This window comes from Oncorhynchus masou, chromosome 13 (assembly GCF_036934945.1).
Source record: "Oncorhynchus masou masou isolate Uvic2021 chromosome 13, UVic_Omas_1.1, whole genome shotgun sequence".
In the NCBI taxonomy this organism is placed as follows: Eukaryota; Metazoa; Chordata; class Actinopteri; order Salmoniformes; family Salmonidae; genus Oncorhynchus; species Oncorhynchus masou.
This window is the reverse complement of record NC_088224.1, coordinates 41,081,455-41,097,760: the sequence shown is the minus strand read 5'-3', so window position 1 is coordinate 41,097,760 and position 16,306 is coordinate 41,081,455. Positions and strand designations below refer to the sequence as shown.

The window sequence follows — 16,306 nt, the reverse complement described above, 5'->3', positions numbered from 1 at the left end:
TGGAATATTTCACGACAAAAGGGAGTCTGTACTGAAAACATGCCTACTTCAGGGGAGATTTAGGCAATCCCTAGCTACTGGGCTGCACAGTCCTGACCCTGGGGATCTGCTGTCCTGTTGTCACTCTGGCCTTGGCCTAATACACCTGAAACCAATAATGAATCAGACTGATCAGAAATAAAGTGTAGACATTGTTAATGTTTTAAATGACTTTTGTAGCTGGAAATGGCTGATTTTATAAATGGAATATCTACATAGGCGTACAGAGGCCCATTATCAGCAACCGTCGCTCCTGTGTTCCAATGGCACGTTGTGTTAGCTAATCCAAGTTTCTCATTTTAAAAGGCTAATTGATCATTAGAAAACCCATGTGCAATTATGTTAGCACAGCTAAAAACTGTTGTTCTGATTAAAGAAGCAATAAAACTGGCCTTCTTTAGACTAGTTGAGTATCTGGACCATCAGCATTTGTGGGTTCGATTGACAGGCTCAAAATGGCCAGAAACAAAGACCTTTCTTCTGAAACTCATCAGTCTATTCTTGTTCTGAGGATATTCAACGTGAGAAATTGCCAACAAACTGAAGATCTCGTACAACGCTGTGTACTACTCCCTTCACAGAACAGCGCAAACTGGTGCTAACCAGAAAAGAAAGAGGGAGGCCCCACTGCACAACTGAGCAAGAGGACAAGTACATTAGTGTCTAGTTTGAGAAACAGATACCTCAAGTCCATAATTCATAGTACCCGCAAAAACACCAGTTTCAACGTCAACAGTGAAGAGGCGACTCCGGGATGCTGGCCTTCTAGGCAGAGTTCCTCTGTCCAGGGCCTGTTCTTTTGCCCAGGGCCTGTTCTTTTGCCCATCCTAATCTTTTCTTTGTATTGGCCAGTCTGAGATATGGGTTTTTCTTTGCAACTCTTTGCCTAGAAAGCCAGCATCACTGTTCTCTTTACGTTGAGACTGGCGTTTTGCGGGTACTATTTAATGAAGCTGCCAGTTCAGGACTTGAGGCGTCTGTTTCTCAAACTAGACACTCAAATGTACTTGTCCTCTTGCTTGGTTGTGCACCAGGGCCTCCCGCTCTTCTTTCCATTCTGATTAGAGCCAGTTTGCACTGTTCTGTTACCACCTGTTAAATCTATGACGTTAAAATGCCTATTTACTCTGTTCCATCTGACTGTTCCATCACCCCAGCCAGGCAATTTATAAACTTGATCTCCACTAGACATTATCTTACATTTCTTTTCGACTAACATTTAGTTTTCAATAGCGGAGATTTGTATAAAGCTTGCGGTCTGTCTCTGACATTTTCAACATTGTTTCAATATTCAAATTCGATCTCCAAGCGGTCCCATAGTAATGAACGTGTCGGGAGTCGGGACGAGACAGACAGGCAGAAATTCTCAGCCATTCAAAATCATGAATCAGCTGGCATCATTTTTATGGCTATATACAAATAAATTATTGGGTCTCTGGCAAACAAACCGATAGAACGAACGACCAGCCGGCTTGGGAAGCAACTCTAGATTTGTGTCGGGACTATATCTTGTGGAAGGATGAAATAAACTCAGCAAAAAAAGAAACGTCCCCTTTTTAGTACCCTGTCTTTCAAAGATAATTCGTAAAAAATTCAAATAACTTCACAGATCTTCATTGTAAAAGCTCTAAACACTGTTTCCCATGCTTGTTCAATGAACCACAAACAATTAATGAACATGCACCTGTGGAACGGCCGTTAAGACACTAACAGCATACAGACGGTAGGCAATTAAGGTCACAGTTATAAAAACTTAGGACACTAAAAAGGCCTTTCTACTGACTGAAAAACACCAAAAGAAAGATGCCTGCTCATCTGTGTGAACGTGCCTTAGGCATGCTGGAAGGAGGTATGAGGACTGCAGCTGTGGCCAGGGCAATAAATTGCAATGTCTGTAATGTGAGACGCCTAAGACAGAGCTACAGGGAGACAGGAAAGATAGCTGATCGTCCTTGCAGTGGCAGACCACGTGTAACAACACCTGCACAGGATCGGTACATCCGAACATCACACCTGCGGGACAGGTACAGGATGGCAACAACAACTGACCGAGTTACACCAGGAACGCACAATCCCTCCATCAGTGCCCAGACTGTCCGCAATAGGCTGAAAGAGGCTGGACTGATGGCTTGCAGGCCTGTTGTAAGGCAGGTCCTCACCAGACATTACCGACAACAACGTCACCTATGGGCACAAACCCACCATTGCTGGACCAGACAGGATTGGCAAAAAGTGCTCTTCACTGACAAGTCGTGGTTTTTGTCTCACCAGGGGTGATGTTCGGATTTGCGTTTATCATCTGAGGAATGAGCGTTACACCTGTACTCTGGAGCAGGATCGATTTGGAGGTGGAGGGTCTGTCATGGTCTGGGGCGGTGTGTCACAGCATCATCGGACTGAGCTTGTTGTCATTGCAGGCAATCTCAACACTGTGCGTTACGGGGAAGACATCCTCCTCCCTCATGTGGTACCCTTCCTGCAGGCTCATCCTGACATGACCCTCCAGCATGACAATGCCACCAGCCATAATGCTCGTTCTGTGCGTGATTTCCTGCAAGACAGGAATGTCAGTGTTCTGCCATGGGCAGCAAAGAGCCCGGATCTCAATCCCATTGAGCACATCTGGGACCTGTTGGATCGGACTAGGGCCATTATCCCCAGAAATGTCCGGGAACTTGCGGACCTTGGTGGAAGTGTGGGGTAACATCTCACAGCAAGAACTGGCAAATCTGGTGCAGTCCATGAGGAGATGCACTGTAGTACTTAACTGTTACTTTTGATTTTGACCCCCCTTTGTTCAGGGACACATTATTCCATTTCTGTGGAACTTGTTCAGTTTATGTATCAGTTGTTGAATCTTATGTTCATACAAATATTTTCAAATGTTAAGTTTTCTGAAAATAAACGCAATTGATAGTGAGGACGTTTTTTGTTGTTGCTGAGTTTAGTATGAATAACTTCATCAAAGTAACATTTTTTTATGAAAATATGTCAATCATTATTTGAATATGTTGGTAACCTGTTGTATAAAAGTGACACGTGCCAATATATCCGCCAAACACCGGCTCGAGGGCATTATCGCTTAAATAATGCACGCTCTAGAGTACCTTTGAAGCCAATCAGAAATTAGTATTCAACAATGCCATGCTATAACTGAGCAATAAGGCCCGAGGGATAAATGTGGTAAATGGCCAGTATACCACACAGTGGAGTGTCTGGATACAGCCCTTAGCTGTGGTATATTGGTCATATACAACAAACCCCTGAGGTGCCTTGTTGCTATTATAAACTGGTTACCAATGTAATTAGAGCAGTAAAAAGAAAATGTCTCATACTCGTGGTATATGGTCTGACATACCATTCTGGGCTCGAACCATCCATTTTATAATTAAGCAATAAAGATTGAGGGGGTGTGGTATATGGCCAATATACCACTGCTAAGGGCTGTTTTTAGGCACGATGCAAGCAAGTTTTCTGAGCCATGAATGTTGAAAGCCGTGGTATATTAGACCATATGACAAAAACATTTAATACATCTAATTTGGTTGGTAACCAGTTTATAATAGCAATAACACACAAGGGGTGTGGTATATGGCCAATATACCACGGCTAAGGGCTGTATCCAAGCACTGTGTGTTGCGTCGTGCCTAAGAACAGTCCTTAGCCATGTATATTGGGCCTTATTGCTTAAATATACCACGGTTGAGGGCTGTTCTTACTCACAGCGAGAAGCGGAGTGCCCGGATGCAGCCCTTACCCATGGTATATTGGCCACAAACCCTTGAGATGTCGTATTGCTATTATAAACTGGTCACAAACATAAATTAAACAGCAAACTAGTATTTTTGCGTCATAGTCGTGGTATATTGTCAGATATACACAGCTGAAATGCTGTTTCAGCAATCAGCATCCAGTACCCAAACTACCCAGTTTGTAATGTCTTAAAATACGTACCTGTCCCATCATGGTCTCTTTGTACTGCTTCTTCTGGGTGACCTTGATGGGCGGCAGCTTGGTGACGGCTGACACCAGGAAGTTCATGAGGATGTCCTCACAGTTAGCCAGCTGGTCCACCATGCCCTTCAGGCTGGCAGGCAGGAAATTGGTGTACAGGAAGTGGTAATATCTGAGGAGGAAGAATAAGTTAGTGAACAGGAAGTGGTAATATTTGGAGAGGGAGAAGAAGAGTTGAGAGGGAGATTTGGAGGTATTTGGAAAGACCTGGGACTCATTCAAGATTAGAGTTTGGATCGATTGATTGATTTGATTGAGTTAGAAGCTAATAAAGCAGTTCAATGTAAGTTTGATAACAGTGCTGAAATGAGTCTTTGTTGAACTGAATGAAAAATAATGTAATGAGGGTTGGGACAGGATCCACGATGCACCACTCAACATGACTGATGTACAGTATGTGGCCTCAGTCTACTTCCTACAGTAGTGTTCAGTGGAGGTTTATGTCACTTTCAATTGTGTTTGATACCTTGTCCATTACAGCCATTACAATAAGCCTGCTTGAGTTCCTGTTATAGAATATTAGCTCAGAAAGTATTGTGAAGCTCCTGTACCTAAATATAAAACACTACCAGCCCCCAAAATAAGTACCGGCAAATATTACAGTCCAAGTCAAGCACTGCTGGTAGTGTAATACTGTTGAACAGGGTGAAGTTGCACCTATACACTGATCTTGGATCAGTTTTACATTCTGGGGGAGGGGAAGCTGATCCTAGATCTGTACCTAGGGGAAACTTCACCCTGGAGCTTGTACTGTAGCCTACTGTACCTGTGGTAAATGGCAGCTCCGGTCAGCACCATGGAGTAGTCGTTGGTCCACTTGGAAGTGTAGCCCCAGCGCTCTTTGTTGCTGTCCCAGAAGTGGCTCCGGGCCGGGTAGCCCACCAACCTCTCTGGGAAGCTCTGCCACACCGTGAAGGCAAAGTCCACCTGAGGAGGAAGACAAAAACCGCTAGCAGACACGCATGGATTCCAGTCATTGCACTAGCGCTAGTTAGCAACTTCCTTCAAACTGCACGCAGACAGAAAAATGGTATCCAAGAGTTCATCTGACTCTGGGGAAGTAGATAAAGGGCCTCATTGTCAAAATCCCAAACTATCCATTTAATACACATTTTTACACTCAATGAATGCACACTGTCCATGTATTTCTATTTAACTTGGCAAGTCAGTTAAAGAACAAATTATTATTTACAATGCCGGCCTACCCCGGCCAAACCCTCCCCTAACCCGAACAATGCTGGGCCAATTGTGCACCTCCCTATGGGACCATGCACAGAGGCATAGACAGATACGTGCCCTCTCTCGAATGCCGCATCACACAAACTTATTACACAAACGTGTTTTCAAAAGCTCTCTGCAGTTGACTGACCTCTCGCTGGTTGATCAAAGCATTTAAATAAATAATTAGAGAAAACAGACAGGGTCAGCCTGGTTCCGGCAGCAGCCAGACAGAGTCTGCGTTCCAAATAACACCTTCCTCCCAATAGAGCACACTGCTTTTGACCAGGCCCCATAGGGGAAAAGCAGTCAAAAGTGGTGCACTATGTAGAGAATAGGGTGCCATTTGGGACACAGACAGCGCCTTCACCAGAAACGGAATTAAGAGTGTGTAATAACAGCCACAGGGTCATCACAAAAACAGCCTTTATGGGCTCCCACTCAAAACCTCGTCTCGGCGACATCTGTGTTCTCACGGTGTTATGCCAAACTGTGTGCCTGACTCAGCTCGAGGAATGAAGAGAAAAGCCACCCCAGGAAGCAGAAATTAAACCCTTATTAAAACAGTCACAGTGGTGGTTTCCTCAATATGCAGGGGATTCGGGACGTGATAAAAGATGCCAATTAAACAGAGATGGGGAGAGCAAGAAATTGAGAAAAAGAGTGAACAAGAAAGGTGTAAGGAGTGGGAGGGATAGAGAAAGAGTATGAGAAATTGCTAGAGATAAAGAGGGCAAAATAAAAGAGAAAGATGGATCCCTAAGTACTATAAAAGAGAGGGGGAGAAGACAAAGTTGCATGCGGGACAACAGTGAGGCAGTGAAAGAGGTAGGTTTGGAGCTCACTATACTTTCACTCTCTTTCTCCCCATTTCTGTATTGTAGGCTTGGTCTCTGTCAGGCGTGTAGTGCTGCTTGGAGCGTGGAGAAGTGGAGCTCCCTCACTTTTTTCAATTTGAGAATACACAAAGCTGGTGAGACTATTTCTGTAATATGTTATAAATTACACTGAACAAAAATATAAAATGCAACATGCAACGCTAGTCCCATGCTTCATGAGCTGAAATAAAAGATCCCAGACATTTTCCATAGGCACAAAACATTTATTACTCTCACATTTTGTGCACAAATATGTTTACATCCCTGTTTGTGAGCAGTTCTCCTTTGCCAAGATAATCCATCCACCTGACAGGCGTGGCATATCAAGAAGCAGTTTAAACACAGGTGCACCTTGTGCCGTGGACAATAAAAGGCCACTAAAATGTGCAGTTTTGTCACACAACACAAGGCCACAGATGTCTCAAGTTGAGGGAGCGTGCAATTATACTGACAGGAATGTCCACCAGAGCTGTTGACAGATAATTTAATGTTCATTTCTCTACCATAAGCCACCTCAAACATTGTTTTAAAGAATTTGGCAGTACATCCAACTAGCCTCTCAAATGCAGACCACATGTATGGCGTTGTGTGGGCGAGCGGTTTGCTGATGTCAACGTTATGAACAGAGTGCCTCATGGTGGCGGTGGGGTTATGTTATGGGCAGGCATAAGCTACGGACAACTAACGCAATTGCATTTTATCGATGGCAATTTGAATGCACAGAAATACCGCGATGAGATCCTGAGGCCCATTGTGAGGCTAATTTTTGAAGGTATCTGTGACGAACAGATATATCTGTATTCCCTGTCATGTGTAGGCTGTCATTGTAAATAAGAATTTGTTCTTAACTGACCTACCTAGATAAATAAAACATTTATGTGAAATCCATAGATTAGGGCCTAATGAATTTCTTTCAATTGACTGATTTCCTTATATGAACTGTAACTCAGTAAAATATTTGAAATTGTAGCATGTTGCATTTCTAAATTTTTCTCAAGTTATATTTAAATTAGCACAATATAATGACAAACCAAATTAAAATGTATAGCAGCCGAGAGGTATATAAATTGTGGTTTCTTCCCCGTCTTCTCTCTGGTGGTGGCGAGAATGATGAAGAACTATACTGCGTAGTGCGTACTGCGGAGGCCAGTCAGAGGCTTGACCACTTTGGCCAATCAGAACGTTGGATAAAAAAAATAAAAAAATGTAATCGCTGTCTGCCTTGACATTCATAAAACTCCACAGACGCCCTCGCCCAGTGGAACCCTGAACGATATATGACCACGTGGTTCCGGCGACACCGCTCTGCGCCGAGGACACCCAAACCAGAGTGGACACAAAATATCGCATGGAGCCGGACCCTCTCTGAAAGTTGCTGTAGCCCTTCTTGGGATATATTTAGCCTACATTGGCTATTGGTTAAGACGCAGGGCTCGATCTGGCTTGGTATGTCAGGGTGGGCAATTGGAAATGTAAATTTGGGCCAAGTAGGAGGTAATAATGCATTTAGGTTACAGTTTATTGTGATGCATGAATTAAGCACTCCATAATATAGAAAACCGAATATTCTGCAATTCTACATAGTAATGATTTACGTTCACTACTTGGTCAATTGATTTGATAGCATGTTTAATCTACCAAATAAATTCTATGAATTGATAGTTCACCTGTTTTATTTTATTCTGTAATAGGGTATATTGTAACCATGTGTTCAAGCTAATCAAATCAAAGTTTATGATACACTGTGCAAGCTAGGCAAACAGATGCCTTCTCGCAAAAAAGCTCTCCTCTCAAACAGTGCAATGATATTCAGCTATATGTATTTACTAATGTCTACAAATAGCTATACCAAGCAGTCATAGGCCTATTAGGCAATAGGCCAAATGAAAATGGTTGTTTTTTTGTTCCTGAACTGGCCAAATGGCAGAGGTATCCTTCAGCACCACAAGTTAAAGGTTAAAAAGTTGGTTCAACTTCAACATCACAGTGCAATCTTGGCGCTGTCCTTTCAGCACCACAAAGGACGCTCCAATCGCTTAAAATGACATATCGTCCAGATCTGTTGCCTACGCCTAATAGTCCTACACATCACTTATTATAATATTATTATTATTATGAAGTGATGCACCGATATGACATTTTTGGCCGATACCGATATCCAATATTTTCCTTGCCAAAAAACGATACAGATAACCAATATAAAAAAATGTTGCGGCCTTTTAAGCATTCTAGTACATAGTTAAACACACACACATGGATGCAGCGGTGTAAGGACTGTATCTCAGTGCAAGAGGCGTCACTCGAGCCCCTGGTTCAAATCCAGGTGTATCACATCCGGCCGTGATTGGGAGTCCCATAGGGCGGTGCACAAATGGCCCAGCGTTGTCCGGGGTAGGCCGTCATTGTAAATAAGAATTTGTTCTTAACTGACAATCAAAACCTATTTCTTTCACTTACTTGCTGTGCTGTTTCGTTGGTCATTTGTTCAATCGTTTCATTCTCAACCAGGATTTCTATGGAACACCGTTTGGGTCTTTATGTGTCAAAAAATATACTATTTAACACTATTTGACGTGTCAATTAAGCTTGTTGACCAATCAGGACCTGATTATGACTGCAGGTCACATAATAATTGAATGCTTTCATACATTTTTACGTAGTTATTATACATTGATTACACTATCACTTGTATTTCATATGTCACATGTGTATGCTATGATACTGGTAAAGTTGTCTTGTGCACCTACGGTGCTGGTCATAACAAAAAGCTAGCTAGCTCATGGATGCAAACAATGTTCTTCCACAAAAACATAGCAAAACGACAATCTGTTCCAGTAGCTATAATTAGCTAGCTAACTATATAGCTGGGTGTCATCATCTAATATAACCCTAATTTATAAGACAGTTCTTATTTGATTAATGTTGATCGGACCCATCTATGTGGAGCTAGCCATAATAAGGATTAACCACAAGTGTACTTTACGGCTAGCCTTCAAAATAAAAGTATGGCATAATTCTACCTTTTGTATTCATTTGCATCACTGTCAATGACATACTTTTATTTTGAAGGCAAAGCTCAAATTCCACTATTGTGTCTAATTCTTATGGTTGCTAGCTTCACAACACAACCTGGTCGAGCCTCACTAGCCAGATGAAGTTAGCTGACTGCTTATAACGTTAGCTTTGGGCAACAGGGTTAAGTCGCTGGCTAGCAATTTATTTTCATGAACTAAAGTTCAATTTCAATAGGCGAACAACAAGTGACAACCTACTCACTTACTCACAAGGATTCCTAAATCATTGCTAAGAATAATGAAAATGACTGCAGTTTCTACTACTCATTCTACAGCTCAGGCTGGTTGTATTGGTGTTAGCTAGGTACCAAGCTAAACCTAGCTACCCCAGAAGTTGCGGTCGAACAAATGATGCTTTATTACCAACGCGGTATTGAAAACACATCGTTTGTGGCCAGTGTTTGCTTGTTTGCAGACTTTTTTGTACAGTTTTGACAGTGCTACTGTATCTTTTTTGACACGCAGAGACCCAAAATGGCGTTCCATAGTATGTATGTCGTGAATAGCAGTGACTCTATTACTGTGTAACTCCAGTGGGGCAACATCTGTCTTGGCCATTGTGGTCTTGGCCATTGTGGTCTTGGCCATTGTGGAGAGGTTGGAGTCTGTTTGATTGAGTGTGTGGACAGGTGTCTTTTATACAGGTGACGAGTTCAAACAGGTGCAGTTAATACAGGTAATGAGTGGAGAACAGGAGGGCTTCTTAAAGAAAAACTAACAGGTCTGTGAGAGACGGAATTCTTACTGGTTGGTAGGTGATCAAATACTTATGTCATGCAATAAAATGCAAATTAATTACTTAAAAATCATACAATGTGATTTTCTGGATTTTTGTTTTAGATTCCGTCTCTCACAGTTGAAGTGTATCTATGATAAAAATTACAGACCTCTACATGCTTTGTAAGTAGGAAAACCTGCAAAATCGGCAGTGTATCAAATACTTGTTCTCCCCACTATAGGTATGCACGTCAGTTTTGACATTGGTTTTGTACATCGGCGTTAAACCAGACATTGGCCGCGATTTCACCAATGGTAATTTTAAACCAGTTACAGAGTTAAATGTCTGTGATGGAAAACTGAGGATGGATCGAAATTGTAGTTACTCCACAACACTAACCTAAATGACAGTGTGAAGAGAAGGAAGCCTGTACAGAATAAAAACATTCCAAAACGTGCAGCCTGTTTGCAATAACATGCTGACCAAACCGCAAGTCCGCGTGTGCCATCGCGCACAAGTTGATTTTGTTCATCCACACCAGAAGCAATCAGGACACGCAGGTTGAAATATCAAAACAAACTCTGAACCAATTATATTAATTTGGGGACAGGTCAAAAAGCATTAAACATTTATGGCAATTTAGCCAGCTAGCTTGCTGTTAATAGATAATTTGTCCTGGTATATAAACATTGGGTTGTTATTTTACCTGAAATGCACAAGGTCCTCTACTCCGACAATTAATCCACAGATAAAACGGTAAACCGAATTAATTTCTCATCATCTCTCACCCTTCCTTCAAGCTTCTTTTTCTTCTTTGGACTTTATAATGGGTGTTGGCAACCAACTATACAGCTACAACCTACCGGGGTGTGGACCTAAGTTAATCGTTCAATCCCCCACGTGGGTATATGCTCCTAAAAACCAATGCGGAGATGGGAGAGGCCAGACTTGGAGAACGTTGAGCGTCACAAATAGAAACAATGTCCATTGTAGCACTTGGCACGCGAGCAGTGTGGATGCAATGATTGAACAACATAGCATGTGTACATTTATTTTGCAAGCGCACGCGACATGAGCGGTGTGGATAGCATGTAAAGGCACAAAAGTCATTGTAAAAGTACAATGTGGCAAAGAAATAAACTTTTTCTCCCGACTACAAAGCATTATGTTTGGGGCAAAACAACTCGAGGCGAAAGAGCCGCACACCTATTTAGGCGAGGTGCTGGCTAGCAGAGTAGAACACTTTAAAAAAAATAAAGGAGAGCCGCATACTCTAGGAGCTCAGATGCAAAAATATTTTATGTCCATCGTTTCGACAGACAAGCCGTCTTCATCAGGGTATAATGACAAACATTGCGGGGTGACCTGTTTATATAGTGTCAAAAGACAGACACAGGTGTCTGTAATCATGGCCGGGTGTGGCCTGATATCATTGTTTAATTCTCATTGATTAAAATACCATACAAGAAACATAAATGGATAGCGTACGATCATCGATACAATTTGTCTACATAAGCCTACAAACATTTACAATAGCAAAATCACAGTGATCACAAGAATGGCTTCAGATCAAAGTCTACGTTGAGACCGAAGGGAGCATGGGTCTTTAAATTAAAGATCCAGGCAGCCTCTCGTTTTAACAATAAATTGTAGAGGTCACCCCCTCTCCTAGGGAGGGTGACATTTTCGATGCCAATATAACGTAGAGACGAAATTGTGTGGTTTGCTTCTAAAAAGTGGGCCGCAACTGGGTAAGTCGAGTTTTTGCACCTAATGGTGCTACGATGCTCCGAGATTCGTATTTTTAATACACTCTTTGTTTTACCCACATCATTTTTACCACAAGGACAAGTTATAAGATAAATAGCAGGGATATGTTGGGGTGGTAAATCAGAGTTTACCAATTGATCTCTAAGATTTCTGCCCCCCGAGAATACGACCAAGGGAAGATCCATAAACACATTACCGATACTATCATCGGATCTTAGAATGTGCCAATGTTTGTGAATAATTCCCTTCATTTGTTCAGAGAACTTTGAATAGCGGGTAGTTAGAACGCAAGAATGCTTCTTTTTGCGAGACTGACCTTGAAAAAGGTCATGTCTCGTTTTGTTTTGAATTTTCTCAATGGCAGTATTAATCTGACACTTTTTGTACCACCACTGAGTACTACTCTTCATATTTTCAAGCATGGTGTGGTTGCATCATGTTATGGTTATGTTTGTCATCGGCAAGGACTGCAGTTTTTTAGGATAAAAATAAACAGAATAGAGCTAAGCACAGGCTAGAGTAAAACCTGGTTCAGTCTGCTTTGCAACAGACACTGGGAGACAAATTCACCTTTCAGTAGGACAATAACCTAAAATTCAAGGCCAAATATACAACTGGAGTTAGTTACCAAGATAACATTGAATGTTCCTGAGTGGCTTAGTTACAGTATTGACTTAAATTGGCTTGAAAATGTATGGCAAGACTTGAAAATGTATGGCAAGACTTGAAAATGGCTGTCTAGCAATGATCAACAACCAATGAAAGAGTTTGAAGAATTTTAAAAAGAATGAGCAAATATTCTACAATATATTTGCAATAATCTTAGACTTTACCCAGCAAGACTCACAAAGGTAATCGCTGCCAAAAGGTGATTCCAACATGTATTGACTCAAGGGATCGAATACTTATCTAAATATATGTTGTTGTTTTTTCAAGATAGAATTTTTCTTCCACTGAGTATTTTGTGTAGATCGTTAAAAAAATGAAGACAATTTAATCCATTTCAATCTTACTTTTGTAAATACAAACTGTGGAAAAAGGCAAGGGGTGTGAAGACTTTCTTAAAAGGCACTGTATCCTACAAGGCAGGCTAACAGTTTGTTAACGCCATCTGCTCTGATTCGCTCACGAAACTGCCACTCAAGAAGATTCTGAATCCATATTCCAATGAAACTGATTGAGATCAATCAAATGACTGGCATGGAGATGCAGTTTGGATGTTTCACCGGTAAAACGTGAAGAATTATCATTCACGACAAACAGTAATTGCCTATTTTGAAAAGATGTAGCCGACACCTAATCTTGGACTTGGAGGCTATTAAAACATAGAACGTGTTCTTTAGACAATATGTGAGGCAGACGTTGCAATTGGAGGATGCATTTTATGCATATCCTATAATGATAAGCTATTTCATTGGCTTCATCTGTCGGTATAAACTTTGAGGAAATGATGTCGTCATAAAAAATAAAATATATATATATATATTTTTAAAGCGCTCCCTCACTAAAATAGCACTACACCACTGGTCCCTGTGCTGACACAGCGCCACACAAAGCACCGAGGGCCCTGGAGTAATGCCAACACTGACATCATCATTATCCCTCCCATCAGCAGAACAGAGCAGAGCAGAGGCCATAGCAGCCTGGTGTGACACTACACTGACAGGGTGGGAGGGAAGGAAAAGAGGGGTAGGGAGGGAGGGTAGCGAGAGAGAGAGAGACAGAGAAGGCGAGAGAATGGGGGAAAGCTACATGGGGAGAGAGTGGCCATTAAAAAAAACAGCATGAGGTGGGAGGGTGAGGTTAGAAAAGCAAGGAGTTAAAGGGTAGAGGAAAAGCAGGGGAGCGCACCAGAGCTCGGGAGAGAAACTAGTCCCCCATTCCAACACAGTAGTAGGCAGTATCCTTAGTGATGTGTGGAGGAACACTAACCTCTGTGGTTGAGAGTACAGTGTCCTCATCCAGGCTGAGCACGGCGTCGGTGACAATGGTCTCGTAGGGCAGGAAGCGACTGCTCATCACCTGCATGGGGAGACAGAGTACACAGGGTCAGTACACTGTCCTCTGTAGCTCAGTTGGTAGATGATGGTGGTTGCACTGTCCAAGATAGTGGGCTTGATTCTCGGGACCACCCGTACGTAAAATGTATGCAAGCATGACTAAGTTACTTTGAATAAAAGCTTCTGCTAAATGGCGTATATTATTATATACTGAACAAAGATCTAAACGCAACCATTTCAACAAATTTATTGAGTTACACTTCATATAAAGAAATCAGTCAATTGAAATAATTCCTTAGGCCCTAATCTATGGATTTCACATGACTGAGCAGAGGTGCAGCTATTGGTGGGCCTGGTAGAGCATTAGTCCACCCACTGGGGAGCCAGGCCTAGCCAATCAGAATGAGTTTTTCGCCACTAAAGGGCTTTATTACTGAGAGAAATACTCCTCAGTTTCATCAGCTGTCCAGGTGGCTGGTCTCAGACGATCCCGCAGGTGAAGAATAATAATAATAATAATAATAATAATATATCCCATTTAGCAGACGCTTTTGTCCAAAGCGACTTACAAGTCGGCTGGGGCCACTACTTTTTACATATGGGTGGCCCCAGCGGGAATCGAACCCACGACGCTTGGCGTTGCAAGCGCCATGCTCTACCGACTGAGCCACACAGGAGCCGGATGTGGAGGTCCTGGGCTGGCGTGGTTACACGTGGTCTGAGGTTGTGAGGCCGGTTGGATGTACTGCTAAATTCGCTAAAACAAGGTTGGAGGTGACTTATGGTAGAGTAAGGAACATTAAATTCTCTGGAAACAGTTCTGGTGTACAATTCCTACAGTCAGCATGCCAATTGCACACTCCCTCAAATCTTGAGACATCTGTGGCATTGTATTGTGACAAAACTGCACATTTTAGAGTGAACTTTTATTGTCCCCAGCACACGGTCCACCTGTGTAATGATCACGCTGTTTAATCAGCTTCTTGATATGCCACACCTGTCAGGTGGATGGATTATCTTGGCAAACGAGACATGTTCACTAACAGTGTTACGTTGGCATAAATGATTCTGGAGACAGGCGCAGGAATGCCTAATAGTTTTTTTTATTAAGCCCAAATTACGGCGCGCCGTGTAAAGGCACGGGGACGAAGACCCAACACGTAACAAAACACAGGGTAGAAACCCAAAACAAAAGAGCGAGGAGTACCTCGAATAAATAACACATGCAGAATGATTATCACATGGGGCGAGACCCGTAATCATCTGCGCAATCCACAATGGCACGAAAGCCCAAAACACACAGCACAGGTACTCACACGCACCAACGGACATTATAACAATAATGGACCGCCCAATGGAAACCAAAGGGCACAAGTACTAATCAGTGGGAATAGGGGACAGGTGTGGGTAATGAAAGTTCCGGAGTGATCTGTGACAAACAGGGATGTAAACAAATTTATGCACAAAATTGGGGAGAACTAAGCTTTTTGTGCGTATGAAAAAATTCTGGGTATTTTATTTCAGCTCATAAAACATGGGACCAACACTTTTCATGTTGAGTTTATATTTTTGTTCAGTATATATTACAACGGCACAGCACAAGGGTGGGATGCCAATACATCAAGCACTGGAAAAGACATGTCCCAATAGACATGAATGGGTTTCTTTAGTCTTCTACTCTCCTTTCGTGACCAGTTAGGAATATGGTAACAATATGGCGGAAACCTTACTATAGATTGGATTGAGATTACCTGCTTGAATGTTGTGAAACCCTGCAAAACACACACTAGCTAAAGTAGCCCTTGTCTTACGCATGACACAATTTCCCCTTTCCTGATTGTGACAAGCCCGTATTTTCAATTTATACCATACTATACATACATCTATCCATCCATACCATACCATCCATCCAGACCATACATCCATCCATACCATACCATACATACATCCATACCATACATCCATCCATACCATTCCATCCCATCCATCCATCCATACATCCATTTACTGACTGAGCTGAAAGCCAAGGGTGGAGAAACACACACTCAAGTCTGTGTATCATGTATATTCACTAGAAATCAAACACACCCCACAAGTACACACAGCCTCATGCACTCATTCAGCCACGGAACCACACACATGCATGGAACACAGACACTTCACACACCCCCCTCCTTTCAAACACTCCGTATAACAGCCACACACTTTCTTGTAACCTTTTCTCTGGAGACAACACTCAGCTCTGAAGGTCGGGTCATTCCAGGAATCCCTGTTCTTTCGAAAAGCTACTGCTTACATTAAAGAATGCGTGTGTGTGTGTGTGTATGTATGTATACTGCATAAAGCCTTTGGTAGAGAGACGAGAGAACAGAGGCTGATTAGTCAAAACAACACTTCGTACCCGCCGACCTCTGCCACAAAGTGCCCTAAACGGAACACATCTTGAATGACTCAGATTGCCGAGAAGTGCGACAAAAACAACTAACAAATAACACAAATGACTCCAAATGTCTACAATTCCCAGCCACGTTTTAGTCGCTCAGAGAGAGAGATTTGCACATCACAACAACACTATACATAATGATATTTGCAATG

The 16,306-nt window shown here is 42.2% G+C and overlaps 1 protein-coding gene across 1 annotated transcript in view; it reads right to left on the bottom strand.

The window, feature by feature from the left end:
• The window catches only part of ext1b (exostosin glycosyltransferase 1b), a 112,554-nt gene that overhangs the window by 9,405 nt on the left and 86,843 nt on the right, over window positions 1–16,306 (bottom strand). Inside the window, exons 8-10 of the mRNA XM_064983885.1 lie at window positions 13,644–13,733; window positions 4,820–4,980; window positions 3,994–4,165 (exon numbers count right to left, since the gene is read on the bottom strand). Of these exons, the coding sequence (XP_064839957.1) occupies window positions 3,994–4,165; window positions 4,820–4,980; window positions 13,644–13,733 (423 nt within the window). The remainder of the gene's footprint in view (window positions 1–3,993; window positions 4,166–4,819; window positions 4,981–13,643; window positions 13,734–16,306) is intronic.